A 21,313-nucleotide genomic window follows, 5' to 3' on the forward strand; every position below is an offset into this window, starting at 1 on the left:
CGAGTTTCGCTGTGTACCTGCACGTAGCCTTGAAGCACAGAACGTGACCAGCCGCCCGAAGTTTTAATTGTGGCGTTGCAGCTGTGCACGAGCGAGTGCATTCGTTGTGTTATCTGTCTTGCTAGTTTAACTCTCCGAATACCTTTCCTCAGTGTAAGAGGTGAAAAGGCAAGGAGCGCACGCTTCTGTTAGCAGAGGAGTACGAGAGCGTGAGCGTCTGTTGGTGGTTTAGGGCACGGAATTTTTCACATCGACGTCAATGGCGGCTTCAGAAACACATTAAACGACGCTAGCGCTTAGTACTAAACATTTCACTAGCCATATCATTCGGTTGGCAAAGTGTGCTTCGGCTATGAGGGCAAAAAACCAAACCAACTAAAGAAGCTTTCGCTTACATAACCGAATCTCACCGAGTCCAATCATCGCAATTTTGCTATTTCATATAGTGCACGACTTTGTAAATGCAGTTGAAATGACAAATTATAAAAAAATAATGCTACTGGAATCACTTCGGCGATCGAGGTGTTCAACAAACGAGCTTTCTCGAGTCCCTTCGCCAACCGTAAATGTCCACTAAGGCGGAGTGCATTCAGTTACTCGAAAACGCAGCGGGCCATGATTTCATGGCGCTCTAAACCACGTCCACGCACAGAACCCGCCAGCACATTCCCAGCAATGCATTGAAGAAGAATGGCAATTTGGGCTAGTTGGTTTGAATTCAGAATAATAAGGGTTGCAGCGCGAGCACGAATGTGCTAGAAGAAACAGACGAAAGTCGAGGTACGGAAGGCAGCACTCGTGTTGTCCTCTTTGCCTTCCGTACCTCGACTTTCGTCTGTTTCTTCTAGCACATTCGTGCTCGCGCTGCAACCCTTATTATCATGACATTCCCAGCGTATAGAGAAAGAGAATCAACTAAATGTACAGTAGTCGCACACTTAAACGAACTTGACAAGTCTGAACTTGAGTGTGAACGTGCAGTTTCAGAACAACGCAGAGGATACGTATTGACCCTCCAGGTGCGTCAGGCGGGTGGCCATCTGAAATCTGATTAAAAGGCTAACGTGAACAGAGCTTACGCGTGACATCCGAGATGTGCGCCCAAAAGCGATTTTCTGGTCACAGCACTCACTATTTTTTATTCCATTCGTACCTTACAATTTTTTACGAGAGTTGTGAACGCTTCGTAACGTTAACGTGACGTTGCCTGGGGGTTAAGGGGTGCGCTACTGGTTGAGCTCCAGTGAATGAGATGAGGCCGAAGAAGACACATTACGAGGTGGATACATCGATAATTGCACAACTGGTCTTATTGATCCAAGTTTTGTTTGCGAATCAGTAGCTGTGCCCACAAGAATGAATGATGTTAAAGTCGTAACTATTACAACTACTATTCGTATGACTGGAATTTTAGAGCCAGGGGAAAATGCATCCTTTCCTAGCGGCCAATTTCTCTAGCACAGTATACGATTCATGACTGTTGCAGCTAGCATAACAATCAAACATTGTGTCCTAATATTGATATCTATGTCATTAAACTATGCACATCCTATGTCAGAGTAGGGCCCGAACCAGGGTCGTTTGGCTCCAAGAGGGGGATTGAATCCAGGTCGTTTCTGTGGCAAACGGTTGTTCTACCACACAGCCACACGTTCTTTTTTTATGTCTTTATGTCGGCTTGTGAACATGGTGGAAAGAACATCCTCTTCTTGCAAATACAGTGAAAGTAGCTTTCTTGGTTTACAAACACACGCGTCCATTATACATGCTTCACAATGCAACAAGAAACATTGCAATAGTAATGCATCGCAAAAGCTTCCACTGCCAGAGGACGTCAGAAAATGATATATATATCCTAATAGCTTCGTGCGTTAAAGCCGGCCACCCACTACAAAAGGCACACATGCTACTACGCCTGTTCCGTGAAGGCCACGTAGGGGGTGCTTGGCAAGTTTGAAAGAGGTTCAGGTATTAGCGCTTGAAGTACGCACTACGAATAGGATATCACTATTTCGTTCAACTATACCAAAGGCGAATCCTCAGGATTTTTCACTTTTAAAGACGATAGTGTTGCTTGGAATACGTCGACGTTAAAATTATTGTTGATCCGTCTCTCGTTGATTTGTCTGTTTGTCACCTTAAAAGGGATTGTCTTTTGCCTTATATACTGTTTGCCCCCGTGGTTTGCTTTGAATTTTGAAATTCAACCACATCTTCAGCGCCCAACAATATTGCTCTGGTTTATGTGTTCATACTTGTGCGTCGTATCGATTCGAAAGCAAATGTTGCGCATATCTGAGGCAGAACAGCAACACGTCAACATAATGTGGCATGATTTTTTTCTATGAAAGTGTTACCTAAGCAATTCTAAGGAACGTAGAGTTTATTACACTAATCTCACCATGCAACGCTATGCGCGAAATGTCGGTTGTTTCCTGCGCTTTGCTCAGACGATACGAAGGTGGCACCTACCCGCTGCGCCCATCGAGGCATTTTAACGCAGTGCCTTCAAAATCCCATTCACCGTCTTTCTCGCACAGATCATCAAATGAATGTTTTATTCACTCTTTTTAGACAGAAGACTTTCGTCACTCGACGACTTTTGCCGTGAAACATGCAGATACGTGGCCAATTTTTTTTTCGTCATCAAGTTGCTTTTTATAAGCAAGAGTCACTGTTATTATACTTGCGCAATACACTTATAAGCTTGAATACCCCATTCGAAAAAAAAAGAAGGCAACGACAAAAGACTTCCCAGTGTATTTATTGGAAAGCAGACCTGTTTTATGTCATGTTGCCGAGCCCGAATGTGTGTTTTCTGTGTGTGCTGTAAGGTCAACGTTGTACGTGAATCGAAAAAGTGTTTTAAATGGGAGGCATTTTTTTTTGCGTACAGTAAGTGTTTTCGGCATCTACCAGCGATTCTATCTATCTATCTATCTATCTATCTATCTATCTATCTATATATCTATCTATCTATCTATCTATCTATCTATCTATCTATCTATCTATCTATCTATCTATCTATCTATCTATCTATCTATCTATCTATCTATCTATCTATCTATCTATCTATCTATCTATCTATCTATCTATCTATCTATCTATCTATCTATCTATCTATCTATCTATCTATCTATCTATCTATCTATCTATCTATCTATCTATCTATCTATCTATCTATCTATCTATCTATCTATCTATCTATCTATCTATCTATCTATCTATCTATCTATCTATCTATCTATCTATCTATCTATCTATCTATCTATCTATCTATCTATCTATCTATCTATCTATCTATCTATCTATCTATCTATCTATCTATCTATCTATCTATCTATCTATCTATCTATCTATCTATCTATCTATCTATCTATCTATCTATCTATCTATCTATCTATCTATCTATCTATCTATCTATCTATCTATCTATCTATCTATCTATCTATCTATCTATCTATCTATTTATCTATCTATCTATCTATCTATCTATCTATCTATCTATCAATGGTCGTCTTGGTGCTCTCTGGATCACCCCTTTAAGATGGCCTGAACAAAATTAGTATGGGAGTGTAAGATGGTATGACGAATTTGACGCGCTGATCAGAACATTACTAATGTCCCATTAGTGCCGCACACACTGTAAAACACTGCCCGCCAGACAGTTGCACGTATCAGCGGGTGGGTATTTGCCTCTGCTATATGAGTATGTGCCACAGGGGATAGAAAATTAGCATCTACCCAAAAACGACGAGAACACACTAGGAAAGAATGGTTATTAGGGTCCCAGCAGGAATCAAACCCCAAGGATTCTGTGAGGCTATAAAGCACTCTACTACAAAGCCACGACAGGAATCGGAACTAATTTTCATATAGAATGTAATGTTCGTAAAACATCAGTTGGGGTTACAGTGCTGGCTATCTTGTTTCATAATGCTTACATATGTACCTTTTTGATACAGTCTTCACGTCGGGTTAGCGTAAATTTTATTTGGGAGCCAAGCGCTGCAGCCCATTTATGTAGCAGCGTCCAGGCCTACCATCCTCGGGACCACCAGTGCTTCATATCAGCTTATCGCTTCTGGTGTTGCTAATACTAATTTTCCTGTTGGCATCGTTGGGTAAGTGCAAACTGGTCATGTAAACATCTGTCATTCTGCAACATATGTCTGTGTGTGCAACAGTATTACATATATTTAATGTCATTTCATGACCTGTCGCTTAGTGGAAGAATTACAACATGGTCACCTTCCCTCCACACGCTACGCATATAGTCGATTTCCAAAGTACGTGGAGTCTGCCGATCTTTTTCTGATATCCGTGATCATGTAATCAATAGTCATATCATACATTGTTGCGACACTTTAGATCAGGAGGAGATAATGCGTTTAGTTTCCATTATTCACTACCTAGTCAATGCGAAATGAACTGTTCAACTGGATGCATTGACGTAATTTCTTGACGCTTTGAAGGTCTCTACCCATCAGGTGGAGGACTAATGAACAGCTTGACGCAAAGATTCGGTGCTCCTACTGCTGGTGCTTCAGGTGAGAAAGACTTTCTTCATATTTAGGGGAACTTCTTCCTCGGAAGCACTGGATATACATAAAGGCACAAGGGTCTCTAGAAGCGCGGGGTCTTCAATTTGTGTGCATATATAATCACTACTGACCTCTTAGAGAACTTATGAGCACTTTGACTCAAGGAGTCAGTGAAAACAGTGTCGCGCTTACTGCTAGTGGTCTTGGTGAGAACGGCGTTCCTAAAACTTAGGAGTCCTGTCCCTGAAAAAAAAAACATGAGGAATAGATTTAACCTCATAAGGTGCTCTGTAAGCGGTGAATGTTATTGTACTACATATTTATTTGCCCTGCCAACCAGGTGGAGGACTTATAAATGCTTTTACGCAAGGACTCGGTGGAAACAATCTGGCGCCTACTCCTGGTGGTCGAGGTGAGAAGTCATCTCCTATTTAAACGGTCTTCTTGCTCTGAAACATAGAAGATAAAGCTAACTGCACGATTTCTTCTAGAGGTGTAGTATGTGGGATCCCTGTGAGACGAGCCGAGGTATGAGGTGATAGTGACGCCTTCCGTAGACACTATATTTTATTTGAACATCTTGGATTCCTGAAGCACTAATACGCGTAGAAGTGATGGAAGGAGCATTTCTTCGTTACACATAAATAAACGCATCGCATGCTTAGTTAAGCCAAAAGAAGCGAGTGCAGAATTATTTTTACTTCAAGTGTTGCTTAGTACTGACAACTTAAACATGGATGAACTACGTGGTCAAAAATTACCTTTTTTGTTGATGGGGTCTGTACCCACAAACCAGTTCTGTCAGATGCTACCGATGTAACACACAAATGCTTACATTAAAGAAGCCCCAGAAAGCGGTGCGAAGGAAGCGGATATTTATTGATATTTTTATTCTAAAATATTTTGAAGTATTATAATAGAAAGTGCTTCTTAAATACAAAGCAGAGTTGGAAAAATGAGTTCATTTTGTACAGCAATATATATGCTAAACTAGGAACCAAAGCGCAAATTAACTGGTCTCCCTCCGGTATAATCCATTTTCGCCAGAGCATGATTAACATTTCATGTCTATTCCTTCCATATATGTTTGACTTCTTCATTCAACTACTCGCATACGTACTTTTAATGAACGTGATGATCGTTACAATAACCATATTTTATGGTAAAACGCCAACAAGCACCAAAAAACGCGAAAAGCGACTAGAAAATTTCACAAGTGACTCAGTGAAAGAAAAAGCCCAAGTGTGCTTATTACAAGCGGAAGTGGTAGCTCAGCCACGAGTCTCTTATTAGGTGTCCGATGCCTTGCCGCTTAGTTGCGGCAACAAGCACTTCATGCCACACTTCATGGGGTATTTTGGTGTGTATTCGTGGCCGTGTTAGCTCACACATGTCGTACTTCGAAAGTTGTGCGTTGAATCTCCTCATGCAACGTAAAAGTTGCTTTCAAGTAACATTCTAATGACTGTACTACAGATAAACAAACTAATTAAGGCTTGTTATGGCTAGCTTGGCCTATTTTCTAGATTTGTCTAGTTTTCTCCACAAGTATACTTTGATGTGCTATATGAAACTCGCTTCTGCGCAAATGCGATCCCTGTGTCCTAGATTCGAACATGGCTCCTTAAGTTTATAGCAGCGCCACAAACAAGCAGCTAAGGAACCACGGTGGTTCAGGAGTGTTAGGAATGTCGACTTCACTGCTGCGTTGGTCGGGTGCATCTAAAGTGTAAATACATGCGCAAAACTAGGCAGACCTCATAGAATAGAAGAGACAGTGTAAGAAGACGCAGAAGCCACCACTGCTAGTCTTTTCTATTCTTCATGGCTAAAGTTTACACCATAGATGCCTTTCGCCAACTAGGCCCAAGAAAAGTTTTATTGTTGCTCAAATGCACTCTTCTGGTAAAAAGGGTTGCCAAAGCTAATACACTGGCGATGAGGACATTATGAACGTTAGTGTTTGTGTACTCTAAACAGCGCTGGTGAATCGAACAAAAGACATAAATTTCACAGTGCTGTATCACAACTGCGAAGAAGATTAGTTGGAGCTTGCTCGTGGTAAACAGACCGCCCATATAACCACACCATAGGCTTCAGCTATCACCAATCAGATGTGAAACTATTAGGAATTCGTATCAATTGTAGGCAGTCAGTAGATGAGGAATCTCAGTTAAAGCATGCATACAGCTTCGTCTAAGAAGATTGATATTCATTCTGCCATGAATGACTGAGCTTTCTTCTCTTTCTCGCTCTTCACTGTTGGACCGGGAAGGTGGAGGCTTCCTTAACAGTGTCCTCAGTAGTGCCGGCCAAAGCTTCGGCTCATCAGTTCCTGGTACTCCGGGTGGACCTACCGGCGGTTAGTAAAAGGTTTCGATCTGCACGTTTTTGTTTCAATGAAAACACTACTGCACTAGTACTTTGAATTTTTTAGGCTGAACGTTACACACACGCTAAACATATTTGAAAAAACAATTCTTTACGTAGACGTGAGGAATAAGATGTAAAATAGTTTGATGTTTATTTTTATGGTATTCTCTCAACCAGTAATAAATCATACAGTAGTTGTAAATGCACCCCACAAATTTACAAAACCTACACTGTCTGCGCGTCAGACTTCTTTGAAATAGCCTAATTTCACCTATGAAACACCTTCTTCGGAGCTACTTCTGTGGATCACAATCTTTTATTGGGAAAACTAATAACAGTGAGAATTGTATTTTAGCCTCTTTTCAATGAAGAATAATCAGTGATTGAATATTTTGATGTTGCAATGGCTATCTATAGGTCACGAAACTGGATTCTTGGGCCATGTTTTGCGCAGCTTAGGAACAACAAGCAGTGCTTCTAACACTAATTCTTCAGGTGAGATTGCTGCAACTCAAGCGATGAGCACTTGTATATTCTGTGTTTTATTATGCGCACGTCAAATTTAGCGCTAGTATATTCAAAGTAAGGACAACTAGCTTTTTTTCTTGAAAAAAAGGCATTTGACTATTTTTACTGCCGAAAAGAGGTTGAGAAGTGCGTGAGAATACTGAAGTGTTAATATGTTCCTAAAATTTATCAAACATAGCCATGATACAGTGCGGGCTCCGACAATGAAACGCCTTCTGGCCTAAATTTTTTTACCTATAACTTTGATTCATTTACTATAACAGCTATATAAAAAATGCAAAGTGTCCACGCACGTTTATAAAAAGAACTCACAAACATTACATTGACAATAACCTAAAAAATTTCAGCCACAATAAAAAGTAATTTAGCCATAGCAAAGGGGACAATACAGCTTAAAATTAAATGCAGCAATGTTACGTCAACATTAAAGCAAGTGAAAGTATTGCGTTGCGTATGAAAGGAAATGAGAGCTATGTTTATCATAAAGCTCGCGGCAAGAATAATTCTTGTTCGTGCACTGTAATCTAATACAAATATAGAAAATTTCATGAATTTACGTTGTGAAGGTGTAAAAAAGGTATCTCATTATATAAAAAGTGCGTAAATTGCACACACACGCACACACACACATTTATATATATATATATATATATATATATATATATATATATATATATATATATATATATATATATATATATATATATATATATATATATATATATATATATATATATATATATATATATTAGGGAAAGAAGTGTATACTTATGGGCTTGTTTTTCCATGTTTCGACAAAATATTAATGAAATCTAACAGACAATATTGACAAGAAAAGTATAGTGAAGGTTATTAGAGCAAACTGTAAGGTAAATGAGAAGAAAAAAAAGTGGGTGAAAAGATGACTTCCCGTGGGCAGGAACCGAACCTGCGAACTTCGAATAACGCTTTCGATGCTCTACCACTAAGCTACCGCGGCGGCTATCCTCCCAGCCACCTTATTGGGTATATATGTGAATTTAAACGTGAGAGTTTCAGTCAGTGCGATCTGTAGCCATGGCGGCGAGTGTGGCACACTCTTAATGAGCCTGTGTTGCGTCACGTAGCACGTGAACTTATTGCGAGCTGGCAACTGACCAATAGTTGCTCGTATACAACCTAAGGCACCAAGTCTGCCAGTACGAGACTCTCGTTAATGAATTAGGAAAAGAAGTGTATACTTAAGGGCTCGTTTTTCCGTGTTTTGACACAATATAATGAAGTCTAACAGAAAATAATGCCAAGAAAAGCATAGGGGAGGTTGTTAGACCGAATTATAAAGTAAATGTGAAGAAAGAAAAGTGGGTGAAAAGATAACTTGCCGTGGGCAGGAACCGAACCTGCTACCTTCGAATAACGCGTTCGATTGAATATATATATATATATATATATATATATATATATATATATATATATATATATATATATATATATATATATATATATATATATATAATATATATATAGCGAGAGAGACAAAGAGAAGCAACACAACATAGTGGTTGTCCTAATTTTATTACCAACGGTTTCGACCAGTGGACCGGTCTTCGTCCGGGTTTGCGAACAGATGAACTTGTTCGCAAACCTGGACGAAGACCAATCGAATGGTCGAAACCGTTGGTAATAAAATTAGGACAACCGCTAAGTTGTGTTTCTTCTCTTCCCAAGTACGTTTGGCCCAGTGGAAAAACTTGTCCATATATATATATATATATATATATATATATATATATATATATATATATATATATATATATATATATATATATATATATATATAAATTAAGGGAAAGAAGTGTATGCCTAAGGGCTCGTTTTTCCGTGTTTTAACACAATATTAATGAGATCTAACAGACAGTAATGCCAAGTAATGTACAGGGGAAGTTATGGAATGAAAACCAATGGAATGTAAAAAAGAAGAAAGAAAAGTGGATGAAAAAATAACCAGCCTTCTTATTTACATTCCATTGGTTTTCATTCCATAACTTCCCCTGTGCATTACTTGGCATTACTGTCTGTTAGATCTCATTAATATAGTGTTAAAACACGGAAAAACGAGCCCTTAGGTATACACTTCTTTCCCTTATTTCATTAAACGAGGGTCTCGTACTGGCAGACTTGGTGTCATTAGGTTGTATACGAGGGACTATTAATCAGCTGCCCGCTCATAATAAGTTCACGTGCTACGTGACGCCAAACATGCGCATAAAAGAGTGTTTTCACACTCGTCGCTTGGCTTATAGATGGCGCTGACTGTCCCTCCTACTTCTAAATTCACATATAAATGCAAAAAAGTGGATGGAGGGAAGGCCGCTGTGGTAGCTCAGTGGTTAGAGCATCGAACGCGTTATTCGAAGGTCGTAGGTTCGATTCCTACTCATGGCTAATTACTTTTTCATCCACTTTTCTTTCTTCTTATTTACATCTTTACATCTCATTGGTTTTCATTCTATAACTTCCCCTGTACATTACTTGGTATTACTGTCTGTTAGATCTCAATATATATATATATATATATATATATATATATATATATATATATATATATATATATATATATATATATATATATATATATATATATATATATATATATATATATATATATATATATATATATATATAGCGGCGATGGCGTAGTGGTTGGAGCATCCACCTCGCATGCAAGAGGTCCAAGGTTCAAATCGCGCAGTTCCCAACCGGAATAAAAAAAAAAAATCCGCGTGGCTATGGAACTGCATTAAGAGGCTGGGGTGTGGCCTCACCGGTAACCACCACCGGTAACGCACTCCCTCACCAGAGAAGGATTGGCCACCCTGGTGCATCATCTGGCCACTACCTCTCGTTGCATACGTCAAATAAATCACGGCCCTCAGTCCCCAGCGCAGCAGCTGCGAAGCAACCAACTATTGCGGCGGTCACATTTGCAACGACACAGTGGGTGCTTAGAATCTCTGGATCCAGACAGGCTGCCATTGGAACCTGGACTTGGCAACGTTTACCGCTGGAACATTATCCAGTGAGGCAAGTCTAGCTGTCGACTAGCTGGAGGGTGTTAAATGGGATATAATAGGGCTCAGTGAGGGTAGGAGGACAGATGAGGCCTAAGCGGTGCTACAGAATAGGCACGTCCTTTGCCATCGGGGCCTGGCTGACAGAAGAGAACTGGGAGTGGGGTTCCTTATTCACGGAAGCATAGCTGGCAACATAGAAGAATACTATAGGATTCATGAAAGGGTGGTAGGTATCGCAATTAAACTCAATCAGAGATACAAGATGAAGGTGGTACAGGCTTACCCACCTACATCAAGCCATGATGTCATTTCAATTGAAAGTTTTCATGAAGACGTGGAATCGGCAATCAGTAAGATAAAAACACTGTGTACTGTACTCATGGGAGACTGCAATGCGAAGGTTGGGAAGAAGCAGGCTGGAGACCAGGCAGTGCGAAATTATGGTATCGGTACTAGAAATGCCAGAAGAAAGCTACTAGTAGAATTCGCAGAACGCAATAATTTATGGATTTTGAATACCGTCTACCGAAAACGAGGAAATCGTGAGTGGACATGGAGGAGCCCTAATGGCGAAAATAACAACGAAATAGACTTTATAATGAGTGTCACCCAGGCATCATGCAGGATGTGAATGAAAGTGCTTGGCAAGGTACAATGGAGTGACCATACAATGCTACGGTCTTGAATGCGCCTAGACTTGAAAAAGGAGCGACAGAAACCGATACGCAAGAAGCCAATCAATGAGCTAGCCCTGAGAGGGAAAGTAGAGGCATTGAGAATCTTACTTCAAAACAGGTACTCGGCTTTTATCGAGGAAACCAGCCTTAGCGTCGACGCAATGAATGATAATCTGACGAGTATCATTACGGTGTGTGCAGTGAAAGTTGGAGGTACGGTACTTAGACGGAACACTGGTAAGCTGTCCCAAGAGACAAGAAACCTCATTAAAAAGCGTGAAAGCATAAAAATATCAAGCACAAAAGACAAAATAGAACTGGCAGAGCCTTCGAAGTTGAACAATAAGCGTAAAATATTCGGTGTAAGAAGGTATAACATAAAGGGAATCGAACACACTCGGAAAAATGGAGGCAGCGTCAAAGCACTGAAGAGGAAACGTGGGATAGGCAGAAATCGGATGTATGCACTAAGTGACAAAGTAGGCAAAATAACTACCATTATGGATAGGATAGCTAAAATAGTGGAGGAGTTTTACAGGGACCTGTACAGTAGCAGGAACAACACGGACCTTAATACTATAAGAACTAGTAGTATCCCAGATGACACCCCACCAGTAATGATAGAAGTCATAAAAGCTTTGGAGAGCATGCAAAGAGGTAAAGCTGCTGGTGAGGACCAGGTGACATCAGATCTGCTGAAAGATGGGGGACAGATTGTGTTACAAAAACTAGCCACCCTGTGTACGAGGTGCCTCCTGACGGGAAGAGTACCAGAGTATTGGAGGAATGCTAACATCATCTTAATACATAAGTAAGGAGATGACAAGGACTTGAAGAATTACAGGATGATCAGCTTGCTCTCCGTAGTATACAAGCTCTTTACAAAGGTAATTGCTAACAGAGTAAAAAAAAACATAAAGAATTCAAGCAACCAAAGAAACAAGCAGGATTTCGAACAGGCTACTCAACAATCGACCACATTCATACTATCGATCAGGCAATAGATAAATGCTTAGAATATAGCAAACCACTACAGATAGTCTTCATAGATTACGAGAAGGCGTTTGATTCAGTAGAAATATCAGCCGTCATGCAGACACTGCGTAATCAGGGCGTCAATGAAGTATATATGAACATCCTGGAAGAAATATACAGTGAATCAACTGCTACGATATTGCTTCATAAAGGAAGCAACAGAATACCAATCAAGAATGGTGTGACGCAGGGGGATACAATATCCCCAATGCTATTTACCGCTTGCTTACAGGAGGATTTTCAGAGGCCTAGAATTGGAACTGTTGGGCATAATAGTTAATGGAGAGTACCTTAGTAACCCGCGCTTCACCGATGACAATGCATTGATGAGTAACTCAAGGGACAAATTGCAACTTATGATTACGGAATTAGACAAGGAGAGCGGGAAGGTGGGTCTTAAATTTAATCTGCAGAAAACGAAAGTAATGTACCACAAACTCGGAATACAACAGCGTTTTGAGATAGGTAATTTTGCACTTGGAGTTGTGAATGACTACGTCTATTTAGGACAGGAAATACCCGTGGTGCCGAACCACGAAATTGAAGTAACTAAATGAAGTTGAAGTTGAAGTTGCAGTTTATTTCAGGCAAAAGCAAAAAAAAGAAAGGTACAATTTGCCTAGGGGACCGGCGAAAAGGCATAAAAGCCTGACAAAGCGCCTGCCCCCTGTAAACCCAAAACCCACCAAAATAACACAGTGCTCAGTGTAAAGTAACGAGTCAATAAGAAATTAAGCATAAATATCTTAGTAAAAAATGAATAAGAATAGGGTGGAGCACACTTAGCAATCACTCTCGAATCATGACTGGTAGATGGCCACTATCCCTGAGAGGAAAATATATAACAGCTGTATCTTGCCGGTACTTTGTTATGGAGCAGAAACATGGAAACTTACAAAGAGGGTTCAGCTTAAATTGAGGAGGACGCAGCGAGCAATGGAAAGAAAAATTGTAGGTATAACCTTAAAAGACAAGAAGAGAACAGAGTGGATTAAGAAACAAACTGGGGTTAAGAATAGCCGAGTTGAAATCAAGAGGAAATGGACATGGGTCGGGCATCTAGTGCGTAGACAGTATAACCGCTGGTCATTAAGGGTAACTAACTGGATTCCCAGAGAATGCAAGCGGGTTAAGGGGAGAGAGAAGGTTAGGTGGTTAGATGAGATCAAAAAGTTTGGGGGTATAAATTGGCAGCAGCAAGCACAGGACCGAGTTGACTGGCGGAACACGGGAGAGGCATTGGTCCTGCAGTGGACGTAGTCAGGCTGATGATATATATTATATATATATATATATATATATATATATATATATATATATATATATATATATATATATATATATATATATATATATATATATATATATATATATATATATATAGTTTTAATACCACGCTGTTAGAAGTGTCAAGATTCTTCTCTTGTCTATTATTACCGTTTAGCCTAGCAATATTCCTACACGAATAAAAATACAGCCATCAATTCAATACGACCACGAAACACACCCGCAACATACAGACGAACTTAAAAGCAAGCCAAAACATGACGTGTACCTTCACCCCACACATTTTGTAGAATTTTTTGTTTCTGGCATTTGAAATTTCATCGTTGAATGGACGTTACACCTAATTATATGATGTAGTGAACTATATGCCCCCGAGTGTTTTTGAAAACCACATTTTCGTCTTTCGCTGGTATGAAGCTGAACTTATGAGAAGTACGCGACTCGTATATAGTTTACTACTCAGAACTTGCTCACATACTTTTGAGCGGTACGTTTGACGCTAACTATTCCAGACAAGCATTTGTTTGGAAGTGACTTCAAATGTCTGCTTGTATATTTTTTAATTTGCTGACCACTAGGTGCCGGATTGGTGAACAATATGTTGCAGAAGGTGGCATCTGGTCTGAATCATCGTCGCACTGGGAACAATAACGAAGGTCAGTAACAGTTTAGTATGTGTTCACCATTAGCCTTACAGTTTGCTACTAATTCACACAAGTATATATGTGCACGACCACATTTCAAACAGCCATATCATGCTTCCGGGCGTGCGGAATTCTCTTCGTGACATTCGATGCTTAAGCCGTGTTCTCTCCGAACGCTCGCTTCGCTCAACTTCACATATATAGAGGTAGTAGTATATATAGTGCACAGGCTACGTATCGGTGCAGAGAGTGACTGCTATCTTTACCTTGCTCTTATCTGAAATCAAGCATAAAATTCCCTCCTGCAGTACACAGTTATACTTGTATCTGCAACACGAAGTCAGCGTTCCTAGGTCAGTTGGCAGCGAAGCAAGAGGCAGTCAATAAAATAATTCAACAGTAATGACAACTTTCCCCAGAGGAGCAGAGGTGCTGCTATATTTGATCGTGTAATCGCAACTGGCCTTCTCCGAGCCATTTGCTCCAGCCAACGCGTTGGGTCAATGAAGTGACAGTGGCCGTACTACACCTGGTGGTTGGAGTAAGGTGTAAGCAAGTCGCATGCTTGCGCCACAAAAGATAGTTCATGTAATCACGTAAGAGTTGATAACGTTAAGACAATTCCATTTCTTTAGCATGTACTATGTCTCAGCAATACACGCTATTTTTATTTTACTCCGAATTTATGAAGTATGCTTTTGAATGTTGTGTTATGAACCCCCTGCACCTAGGGTTTGAAGCCAACTAACAATGCTAAAAAATTGCTGGAGTGGAACCTCCCACAATGGCTTGCCAGCAATAAAGCCAGGTTTTGCCCATAAAAGATCTCGGAGACGTGTTCTTTCTTAGTGGTGTTCACTTAGAGATATAGTGACTTTGATCTGTTAGTCTTAATGCTACGTTATATATAAAAAATCATTGTTCACCATAAAATAACACATAGAAATGAGTATCGGTGATGTAACCTCCAGATAAATTGGCCTTCATTTCAAGCCTTACTAAAGAAAACTAGTTGCACTAAGACGCACTCTGAGCACTATCTGACCCAAAAAAATTTTCACGTTAAACTCGTTGGGCGTGTGAAGAAAACGCTGTTTCTAAAAAGAAACAAACAACTCAAGATTTCTCGTGGAAACCTTTCTCGGTGGGTCAAATTGATTGGACGGCTTTCTGCTCTCTTCTGTCGTGGAGTACCAAGTACTCTCAATCATTAGGCATTTTATCTAAACGCGCAAAATTCATCGATTGCGGCGGTAGGGCTCGTTGCCAACTCCTCAGAGATTGACACAGTGGGATGTAGTACCCAATGATCACAACCTTAACTGTGGCAAAGTGGCACAATTTCTCGTACGGTGCTTGAATATGTAGCGACCGAAGGTGTGTGGCACGTCGTGAGGCGTGAATTCAGAGTGTCAGTTATTTCGAGGGGACAGCGCAAAAGGGGCTTATTTGAACAACTCGTACTCTACGTCACGACGTTCGTTTTGTGGTGTCGGCGTTGTTTAGCCGAAGCACACCGACGACCACAACGACTGTCAGTCTGCACAGCGTTTCAGAAGATTCGATTGAACATGGTTCGGTATCTTGCTGAACAGAAGGAAACTCAGGGCGAAGAAGCCTTTATCAAAAGGTTGCCAACTCCTCAGAGATTGACACAGTGGGATGTAGTACCCAATGATCACAACCTTAACTGTGGCAAAGTGGCACAATTTCTCGTACGGTGCTTGAATATGTAGCGACCGAAGGTGTGTGGCACGTCGTGAGGCGTGAATTCAGAGTGTCAGTTATTTCGAGGGGACAGCGCAAAAGGGGCTTATTTGAACAACTCGTACTCTACGTCACGACGTTCGTTTGGTGGTGTCGGCGTTGTTTAGCCGAAGCACACCGACGACCACAACGACTGTCAGTCTGCACAGCGTTTCAGAAGATTAGATTGAACATGGTTCGGTATCTTGCTGAACAGAAGGAAACTCAGGGCGAAGAAGCCTTTATCAAAAGGTTGCCAACTCCTCAGAGATTGACACAGTGGGATGTAGTACCCAATGATCACAACCTTAACTGTGGCAAAGTGGCACAATTTCTCGTACGGTGCTTGAATATGTAGCGACCGAAGGTGTGTGGCACGTCGTGAGGCGTGAATTCAGAGTGTCAGTTATTTCGAGGAGACAGCGCAAAAGGGGCTTATTTGAACAACTCGTACTCTACGTCACGACGTTCGTTTGGTGGTGTCGGCGTTGTTTAACCGAAGCACACCGACGACCACAACGACTGTCAGTCTGCACAGCGTTTCAGAAGATTAGATTGAACATGGTTCGGTATCTTGCTGAACAGAAGGAAACTCAGGGCGAAGAAGCCTTTATCAAAAGGTGGCATACATGGTTTTGCGGGGTCAGGAATGGAAATACTGAATTTCTTCTACGGCTATTTTAAAAGTCACTGTGAAAGATAAAAAAAATTTGCGTTTCTTCAGAAACGTACTTTAAATACTTTACATACTTTACGTACTTCCATACTTTACACTTTCTAGGTTTAATTTTCTCCGTGTTTTTTTTTCATTTAATTCGCGATATGTGAGAATATTGCAGTGCTGTAGGATACAACGTGTCCATGTTTTATTGTTTGTACGTGCCACTAAAGTAATTTTGTTACACTGGACAGGTGTACTCACCTGAAGAGCTGTAACTAGTGTGCAATAGACTTTGCTGTTTGTATTCCCTAGTGTTAATAGCTCATCATGCCCCTAGTAACATGACAGTCACAGCCTCCATTGTACGGTAGGTACTGCTCCAATCCCGGCCATTATTTTTCACTACAGCAATTATTTAGGCTCTTTAAAGGCATCATGGCAAGACTCCCGCAGATGTGACCACCCGCTTTAATATGAACCGACTCTTGCTACTGGTGCACTGTCTTCACTGCAATAAGTAATGGCGAAATCCACTATCGCTTCTTCTGATATCACGCAGGCTACAAAGAATCACGTACGTTCTCTCTTTATTACTCTAAGTAAGTCTATTTAGATATATTGCTTCGCCTTGTCTTCGAGATCTTGAGGAGGAATATTGAGAACACTGTCAAATACCAATGAATACAATGCTCTAGAAGCTTCAAGACGTAAAAGTAAAGTGAATAAATTCATAGGTTTTCAACTTACAACCAGCACAGTGCAGGAAGACGACGTGATAAGTTCGAAGTAGAAGGAAAGTTCACCCCAAGGTGCCGCCTTGTTTACTTTTACGCCCCTGCCATCTGCTTGTTTTCGCTCGAGTGCGCGTCGACGCTACCGGGACGCATATAGTTTTTTGATTAACTGTAGGAAACTCAGCTGCTGCAACCGTTCAGCCACCATGGGAACGTAGTACATTGATTTGTCTAGTATTCATGCTTGTGCGCTTTGAACGCACCTGTGGCACTGTTCATTGTTGTGTTTTGGATTTGTTTTCAAATAAAAAAATGTGCCGTTGTGAACTGCGTCAGCTGATTTGAATTGGTGAGCCTAAAAAGGTAAAGATGGTGGAGGGTAACTGCTGAATCTTTGCGGAACATCGTTAAGTGGCAAAGTGTATTGAGGCAACGCGCAGCCAAATGGAGCCGAAATAAGAAAGATTTAACAAATCTGAGTATTACTCATTATTTTTATGCTTGCTGAAGCGCCCTGCCTTGCATCTCTCACAGACACTTGCGCCACAGTTATCTGTGGTGTGTATTTATAAACTGTATTGAGCAGACAACGAGTCTAGCATGAAGTCATATCAAGCAGCACTGCCAAAGGCCACCGCATTGAGACGTCCATGGTAAAGGATGACCACGGTGACGCCATCTAGTTTTAATTAAACAAACCAACTGCGTAAAATCGTCTCTAATGAAGCCAAATAACCGTAATTCAATATGCCACGTGGTGAGTGGATGTCTTCGAAGCCCATCTCTCGGTTACTAAATAAACGCCAAACGCCACTCTTTTATGCTCAATTCTGACGGACCTAAACACCCTTTCGGCGGCGTGTTTCGTGTGTAAGTTAGTGATTAACCGTTTTCGGGTGAACTAAACTTTTTTTCGAAGTTTGCACTCAATAATCGATCTTTCCTAGAAAAGTAATAATAAAAGCCACCGGTGCTTGTATGAGAGATATCTCTGTTAACTACGACAGAAAAGCGGTTGTTCCCCGCAAGAAACTTAGCTGTGCCGTTACCTAGTAACCCCCAGCGCCACAGCTGGGCGCCACCTGACCTCTCTTCCCCTCGCTACCGCGCTCGCTTCTGGGCCCACATGCCACGCCCTGCAAGCCCTGAAGCCGTAACAACGAGGAAAGCGCTGCCAAATCATGCTGGGCAACGGAACCAGCCGAGTTTATCTACACAACAGCTAATGTCACATCATACTAATCCGCGCATGTGCCATATAACAACGGCTGCGCAGGAGCCACGTTGAAGCAACTGACACATAAAAAAAATTGCGAACTGTATTGGTCACTAGATGCCTTATATAGACACGCTTAATATGTGAATGCCCTTGATATTGTTACAAAAGAGCCATGCCCGTTCTCTCTGAGGCAGCTTATAGCCATGAGTCATTCAAGAGAGAATCTTACCCGTAAAAAGACGCTGCCTATTGCGAGACTTGGTGCTGTGTAGAGCGGTAATGAGATGAATGGCGGCAACTCTATCCACCCTACTTGAACAAAAAAGGCGCTGACATGAACAAAAAGAGCGGGTGTACCTGCTATTTATGTGCAGCTTTGCATCTATAGCTGTTTGGCTGTTGCAGTCACAGATACAATAGCTAAAAAAAGCAGAAAACTTCGACCTACTTTAAACTAAGTTTCAAGCGTAGTGTTCGCGATATGACCAAGCTTTAGGCGATAAAGCCTCGTACTTATATCGACCAGCTCCGCTGTTATGTAGTTTTTGCGAATGCAAGCTTGTGTATTTTTTTTGTCGGTAAGACTTTCATTACATGTTTTATGGTGCCATTTTGATGTCACGCGAAGTCACACTGTCTGTACGCCTTATGACGCAAGGAATTTTCAGCGCCTAGTAAATGGCATGTCAGCTCAATCTTTCATGAAAGCTGGCAAAATTATGTGGGAAAATATTTGCCACCTGACTAAAATAGCAAACCTTTTAAAGTGTCTGGAGGTTTCCAGCGGGCATGTTACATTGACATCGGTGTATGCCTAGAGCATATGTAATGTGCTTATGAGCATTTGTATCTTAGGGCATCTGTAAACCGTATGATACGAAATTCCCAACTAGTAATTATTTGAAAACGTATTAGCGTGATACGACCAGGTCAGGTCAATTTGATGCGTAGAACATTAGCTTTTTACGATCATCTTAAGAGTACCAGAGAGCAAAGCTTAACGTCATCCTTTATTTGCACTGGAGACCCTAGCTGTGATATTTAGGTGGTATGCACTTTCTTTTTTGTTGAAAAAAACTAGTAACGTTTCAGCTGCGCATTTTGTTGCTGTCGCTGCTTTTGCTGGCAAATTGGTTCTAATATAGTGTCATCTACTCAACAAATGAGTTACATACATTTACATAAATGATAGTTACTATTTAGGAAGTCTTACATAGCGGCAATCAGAAAACAAATTTTCTTTATTTTCACACTTTAGCGTAGTCGCAAAAATAAACATCCACATATGAGCACTATTACAGCAAAGCCTGAATTGGCCCATTACTTGAAGGTTGGTTGGTGGTTGTCAACGACTTTTGTTTTCGATGCATGTATGTAGGAGCAGAAATACTTGCTGGCTTGATACGTGGGATCAAGGTGGGAGTACGGATTACCGGTTTTTGTATTTGTAGTTTTTAACAAAGACGCTCTGTACAAACAATGAACATATCAATAAATTTCAGTAGTTCTTGTGTCTCAGCGTAGGCAATGGGCATTAGCTCTCAAATTATGCAAGCGGGTGAAATTTGACTTAAAATTTCCGCAAATTAAGACCTGCGGCTGGGAGTCTCACAGTCCTGAAGAGTCAGGAATATCCATGAGCCTATAAGTATTTTTTCGTACAACATAAAGAATCGATTTTCAAATATCCGATGAACTGTGCGCGGAATGTGCGTTTTAAAATAGTTGTCCCAGGGGCGCAGTGGTTACGCTTGAAAATAAAAATGATTAGATTACTACAGAGTTACTTTTGTGAAATAAAAGCTAGACTAGGATACGAACTAATACAATGATCTAAAAAATTGCTGCGTATTGCCTGAAAACATACCAAACTGGTGAAGCAATTGCTTAAGCCTAATAATGAACTCTCATTTTCCAGGCTTTGAAATACGCTGAAGACCAAGACAGCTCGGCTCGCTTCTTCGAGTGTGATCAACTACGCTATCACCGACGGTCTCACAAGCTTCAAAGAGAGCCGATGATAACGTTAAATAAAAGCGAATTTGTACATGCTGTTTTTTAAACGAAACATCATTGGAAAAACACTCAATGCACAGTCTTATTCAGAAGTACTGTACACCCTCACAATAATTTTTGTGCTTCCAGAAGTACTAGCTACATTGAGCTAATGTCTGGTTGTATAGAGTTTTATGAAATGAAACATCTGCCAAAAAAATTACCAGGAAGTAAAAAGTCACAATTCGCCCCACCGTGGTGGTCTAGTGGCTAAGATACTCGGCTGCTGACCCGCAGGTCGTGGCATCGAATCTCGGCGGGGTGGCTACATTTTCGATAGAGGCGGAAATGCTATAGGCCCGTGTGCTTAGATATGGGTGCATGTCAAAGAACCCCACGTGGTCAAAATTTCCGGAGCCCTCCACTACGGCATCTCTTGTAACTTTTTTTAGAGGGGTACCTCAAGAGCATGTGGTTCAAATCACTGCGATTGTGGCAGTCCGGATAAAGTTCTAAAATGTCGGAGTAGTGGCTATAGGTTACGAAGCTGTGGTATGTCCGCGTCTGATGAGAAAAAAAAATATTGCACAATGCAAATTCTGCCGAAGAGAAGAATATAAAGCATGAACGTATTGAATGTTGGCCTCCAAAAAATAGATTGACCCATGTTGGGGTTAGAGTATTGCAGATTGATGAGAATGACACACGGCGTGATACCTGTTGCAATATTGCGTGAAAAATTGAGGCTGACGCTGTACTTTTTTCACATTATTTTTCTTTCTTTCGCTTCCTGTGTTTGAAGCTTTGCATTCACAGC

The 21,313-nt window shown here is 40.8% G+C and overlaps 1 protein-coding gene across 3 annotated transcripts in view; it reads left to right on the forward strand.

The window, feature by feature from the left end:
• The window catches only part of LOC142768414 (uncharacterized), a 28,407-nt gene extending 7,859 nt beyond the window's left edge, over positions 1 to 20,548 (forward strand). For 2 of the 3 annotated variants that reach the window (XM_075870384.1, XM_075870385.1), the window contains exons 6-11: positions 4,476 to 4,550; positions 4,885 to 4,956; positions 6,820 to 6,906; positions 7,335 to 7,412; positions 14,076 to 14,153; positions 20,420 to 20,548. In XM_075870384.1, coding sequence (XP_075726499.1) covers positions 4,476 to 4,550; positions 4,885 to 4,956; positions 6,820 to 6,906; positions 7,335 to 7,412; positions 14,076 to 14,153; positions 20,420 to 20,436 — 407 coding nt within the window. In that variant the 3' untranslated portion in view covers positions 20,437 to 20,548. The remainder of the gene's footprint in view (positions 1 to 4,475; positions 4,551 to 4,884; positions 4,957 to 6,819; positions 6,907 to 7,334; positions 7,413 to 14,075; positions 14,154 to 20,419) is intronic. The other variant, XM_075870386.1, reaches the window with a different exon arrangement.
• The last annotated feature ends 765 nt before the right edge of the window (positions 20,549 to 21,313 follow it).

This window comes from Rhipicephalus microplus, chromosome 8 (genome assembly GCF_043290135.1).
Source record: "Rhipicephalus microplus isolate Deutch F79 chromosome 8, USDA_Rmic, whole genome shotgun sequence".
Lineage (NCBI taxonomy): Eukaryota > Metazoa > Arthropoda > Arachnida > Ixodida > Ixodidae > Rhipicephalus > Rhipicephalus microplus.